Below are 4,889 nucleotides of genomic sequence, written 5' to 3'. Positions count from 1 at the left end.
CGCGCTCCTCCCCCGCTCCGCCTGGCGCACAACCTCCCGGGCCCCTCCTCCAGATCCTCCCCACGAATCTCCCGGCTGCGGTTGCCCATTGGCTGTACGCGGGCAGGAGGCGTGTGCCGGGCCCCGCGAGTTTCATTGAGCGGAATTAGCCCGGATGACATCAGCTTCCCAGCGCCACCCGCCTCCCCCCCCTCCCCGACTCCACCGCCCCGGCGGGCCCAGCTCATTGGAGCGGAGGCCCCTCCTGAACCCGCACATTGTTCCCCGCCCCCGCCTCGGCCACCGCCGCCGCCGCGGTCGCCGCTGCCACCGGCTATAAAAACCGGCGGAGCTCGGAAAGGTGCGGATGCTTATTATAGAGCGACGCGACCTCAGCGCCCGGAGCCCGGTTCTCCACGGCGGCTTTGGGAGACGAGCCCCGCTCATTAGACCCACAGTAAGTGCCGCCCGCCCCCTCGCACCCCCGCAGCCCCAGCCTGCATCCCAGGCACTGATGCCCCGCAACTCAGCCGCGACCCGGGACGCGCCCGTAGCGGGCGCCTGGATCCCGCCCTGCCTGCCGTCTCTCCTGAGCGGCTTCGCGGCTCCGACACACCTCCCAGTCGCCTCAGCATCCCCTGCTCCCAAAAGCGAGAAGTCGGGGCCACCACAGCTGCTTCTGCCCAAGTCGCCGTCAGCTGGCGGGCTTCCGGCGGCGGCCGCGGGCTGAGCGCGCGGAGTCTGAATACCGCGCGGGCGCTGGGTGTGTGTGTGTGTGTGTGTGTGCGCGCGCGCGTGTGTGCGTGTGTGTGTGTATGTGTTCCGCGGTGTCGATGGAGATAAGGTGGACGTGTTTGAGGAATTAAATAAATATTTCTCTATGTAGATATCACCCTCCCCAAAGAAAAACTCTCAACTTACCACTCATGTATTTATTCCAGCCCTGGAGATCTAGCCTCCCTATTCCTAACTGAAGGCATAAAAACTCTAGAAGGCCACCTTTACCGAGGGACATCCACTGCTCCGCGCAATAAGAGAACCTGTGGATGAGAATGGAGAGGAGGTTGTGATGGGGTGGGGGGCGTGTGTGGTATCACTGTCTGCCCCTGGAAGGAGGGCCAGAGATAACGAGGTGAACGCGAAGAGACGCGCCACCCGCGGCTGGACCGCGCGCTGCGGCGCAGGCGGGTGCGGCGTCTCTCTCACTGGCTCAGGGCTCGCGTCTCGATCTCGATCTCTCTCTCCTGCTTCTTCTCCTCTCCGCAGGAGGCGTGCTTCGTGGACGCTCTGAGGGCCAGAGGGAGGACCTGTCGGAGGGAGGACCCTTCGGGAGCTGCGATTATCCCTGGGGCCATGGACTCGGACGCCAGCCTGGTGTCCAGCCGCCCGTCGTCGCCAGAGCCCGATGACCTTTTCCTGCCCGCCCGGAGCAAGGGCAGCGGCGGCGGCAGCTTCACAGGCGGCACCGTGTCCTCGTCCACGCCGAGCGACTGCCCGCCGGAGCTGAGCGCCGAGCTGCGAGGTGCCATGGGCGCTGCGGGCGTGCACCCTGGGGACAAGCTGGGCGGCGGCGGCTTCAAGTCATCCTCGTCCAGCACCTCGTCGTCCACGTCGTCAGCGGCCGCGTCGTCCACCAAGAAGGACAAGAAGCAGATGACGGAGCCCGAGCTACAGCAGCTGCGCCTCAAAATCAACAGCCGCGAGCGCAAGCGCATGCACGACCTCAACATCGCCATGGACGGGCTGCGCGAGGTCATGCCTTACGCCCACGGCCCGTCGGTGCGCAAGCTCTCCAAGATCGCCACGCTGCTGCTGGCGCGCAACTACATCCTCATGCTCACCAACTCCCTGGAGGAGATGAAGCGACTGGTGAGCGAGATCTACGGCGGCCACCACGGCGGCTTCCACCCCTCGGCCTGCGGAGGCCTGGCGCACTCAGCGCCGCTGCCCGCGGCCACCGCGCACCCCGCGGCCGCCGCGCACGCCGCGCACCACCCGGCGGTGCACCACCCCATCCTGCCTCCCGCCGCCGCCGCCGCCGCGGCCGCCGCCGCCGCCGCCGCGGTGTCCAGCGCCTCCCTGCCTGGCTCCGGGCTGTCGTCGGTTGGCTCCATTCGGCCGCCGCACGGCCTGCTGAAGTCTCCGTCGGCGGCAGCGGCGGCACCTCTGGGGGGCGGGGGCGGGGGCGGCGGGGGCAGCGGCGGCTTCCAGCACTGGGGCGGCATGCCCTGCCCCTGCAGCATGTGCCAGGTGCCGCCGCCGCACCACCACGTGTCGGCCATGGGCGCCGGCAGCCTGCCGCGCCTCACCTCCGACGCCAAGTGAACCGGCCCGGAGGGGGCGGGCACGCGAGGACTGGCCGGCGCTGGGGCCTGGGCACTCAGTTCCGAGGGGGAGCGCAGGACCTTGGGCCGGGGGTGCGGGGTGACGGCGAGGACACCCGCACCTCCCGGGGGCGCGCCCTAAACTGTGGGGCAGGGATAGCGACGTTCGTTCCGGGACCTCCTTCAGCCCTCTCTGGCTTTAAACAGCGCTGGTCCGGTGGACAGCATTTTATAAGAAGGCGCCACTGTGTGCACCCCACTCAACCCACTTCTTCCTCAACAAGAGATGATTCTAAAAACTAGTTTCCCGGGGAACACGGCCTCGCTTGGCCCCGGCTGCGCTTCGTTGCATGGGGGAGTGGGGAGGGAGGCGAGCGTTGGCGACTCTCTCTCCTTCCTCCTTTCCTGGCTGATTGGCGACTCCAGGGCGGGGCAGCGCTCCGGGAACCGCCGTCGGAGCCAGGCCTGGCCGTCAGGGGTCCTCTCTGACCCTGGGCCGGGGCTACGAGTTGGTTGGAAGCTGGCATTCTGTACCAGACGCGCTTACGGCCGTGTCCAGTCTCGGCGTCTGGCAGACCGTCCGAGAGCTGCTGCTGGTCTTCCATGTCCTGTTGGTTTAGGTTTGTGGTCTTCTAATCTGTTCCTTTTTCAGCAATATGAACAAGCTTTATAGATGGTCAGAATAGAACCACTTGTGGATGGGAATAACCTAAAAGTGTCGGCTTGGGAAGCGGGTGGGGTTTTTGTTTTGTTTTGTTTTTGTTTTTGTTTTTGTTTAGTTCTTCAAAAATAGAATTCTCCCCTCCCACCTCCATCCTCTCCATCTCTGAGCACAAAATGATTCGGTTCCTTAGCCGATTGGGGCAGTCGTTGTAGTTGGTACCTGAGGGTTTGACAGAACTCAAAAGGCTGTTGCTGTGAATATAGTTTCGATTATTTGGGGGTTCTGTCGGCATTTTAATTCTTTCTTTCTTGGAAGTGTAAATATAATGTCAGTAATGAGGTAAGTGCGTGCTGCTAATTTGTATGCTCACGTGACTGCCAGTCCTCCCGGAGCCTCAGCGGGCTTCTTCAACGTTGGTTTCTTTTTGCCACGTTTAACACAAATGACAAACTCCACGTGCTTCCTGCGTCCGCGCGAACCTCCTCGCGCCGCCAGCGTTGCGCTTGGCCTTCACAGCATCTGCCACGTAACATCTCTCCTCTGATCGCTGCCCCTCGCAGAGAGTGTATCATCTGTTTTATTTTTGTAAAAAGAAAAAAAAAAGTGCTAAATAATATTTATTACTTGTTTGGTTGCGAAAACAAAATAAATGATCAAGTGTTGAGATTTTAAATAAAATTGAAAGTAAATCGAGTGTTTTCCAGCCGTGTGGGTGGGAGAAGGTACCGGTGTCAGGGTGCGGGGCTGGGGGTGGGGGGAGGGAGTGTAGGGTTTTATCACTTGGGGCCGGATCGGGGGGCCGTTCCGCTGGTCTCGCCCTGGAGAAAGATAAGGGGGCTGTTTGCCTGTTCAACTTCTCTTGCCACCCCTCCCCCATAACATCCTCCAGGAGTTTCTCACGACTCATTTGTTCTTATTTTTTTATATTCTGACGTCTAATCCGGAACTCCTTTGCCCTTCGTTTGCGGACTGAGTTAGTCGAAAGTGAACATTTCGCTCCCTTCGGGCAGAACTTTGGGGACTTGGGGACGAGCGCAGTGCCTTCGGTTGGGGATCCGGACGCTCAGACCTCCTGCCCTGCTGGGATTTTATTTTCCCTCTGTTCTGAGGCGGTCGCCAGCCTGTATCCCACCCAGGCAGCTGCCCGAGGCTTCCTGAGCCCGCAGCGCCACTGTGTTTGGGGCAAAGAGCAGCTGGAGCGTTTAGCGCGGCTTCGCTCCCTTCCCCGCGCTGTGCACGACCCTCCCCCAGCGCACGCCCGGGCCTTAAACTGCAAAGTGTCAGATGCTGGGAACGGTCGGCGGTGCTAGACTTTCTTGAGCTCTTCCCCGGGGCCACCTCTGTCTTCTCGCAGCTACTGGGTTCCTCACGATCCATAACTGCAATGAAAAATTTGGACGCGGCTCTTAAGAGTCTGGCGAGAAGTAAAGTTTCGGCCTTCCGGGTCTAGGAGGAGGACTGACAATGTTGCAGTCTCTCAGCCCCGCGGCTGGCTGGAGAACACATGCCCTTGAAAGCACCGAGCCAGCGCAGTGGACTGGTCCCCGATCCTGGGCCCTCTCATCGACCACATCTTCCGACGACATGTTTGGTGGCCACCGGCAGAAGATCCCTGCTGGGCAACAGGTGCTTTCGGGTCCTCCGGCAGGTAAAGTCAGGCTGCTGGCCAGAACAGCGCGAGCCCAGGGACTGGGCGCTGTAGACTTTGCTTTTCATCGAAGGCTGGAAGAGACCGAGGGGCTGGGGAGGGGAGATGAGCGGCCAGGGACCTGAGCAGCGTCACGCGAATCCCGGAAGAGGGTAGAGCAAGATGTAGAGCTTGATTCTGCAGCTCGCTAAGAATTCAGAACTGGATCCCGCTCCAGCCGCAGACATAGAGGAACGCGGAAAGGCTGGACCTCGGACCGGTGGGAGCTGAGAAC

General features: G+C 61.7%; 1 protein-coding gene across 1 annotated transcript; it reads left to right on the top strand.

Moving 5' to 3' along the window:
- The first annotated feature begins 364 nt into the window (after window positions 1-364).
- Window positions 365-3,601, top strand: OLIG2 (oligodendrocyte transcription factor 2). The gene is made up of 2 exons (XM_016162337.2): window positions 365-436; window positions 1,246-3,601. Exon 2 carries the CDS (start codon window positions 1,333-1,335, stop codon window positions 2,302-2,304), a length of 972 nt encoding a protein of 323 aa, XP_016017823.2. The 5' UTR covers window positions 365-436; window positions 1,246-1,332; the 3' UTR covers window positions 2,305-3,601.
- The last annotated feature ends 1,288 nt before the right edge of the window (window positions 3,602-4,889 follow it).

The sequence above is a fragment of the Rousettus aegyptiacus genome, unplaced genomic scaffold, assembly GCF_014176215.1.
Source record: "Rousettus aegyptiacus isolate mRouAeg1 unplaced genomic scaffold, mRouAeg1.p scaffold_m13_p_4, whole genome shotgun sequence".
Taxonomy (NCBI): Eukaryota; Metazoa; Chordata; class Mammalia; order Chiroptera; family Pteropodidae; genus Rousettus; species Rousettus aegyptiacus.
This window is presented reverse-complemented; position numbering and strand designations above follow the sequence as displayed.

Bases quoted from the DNA above. Each gene is read 5' to 3' on its own strand.
- OLIG2 (XM_016162337.2), top strand. From the start codon at position 1,333: ATGGACTCGGACGCCAGCCTGGTGTCCAGCCGCCCGTCGTCGCCAGAG.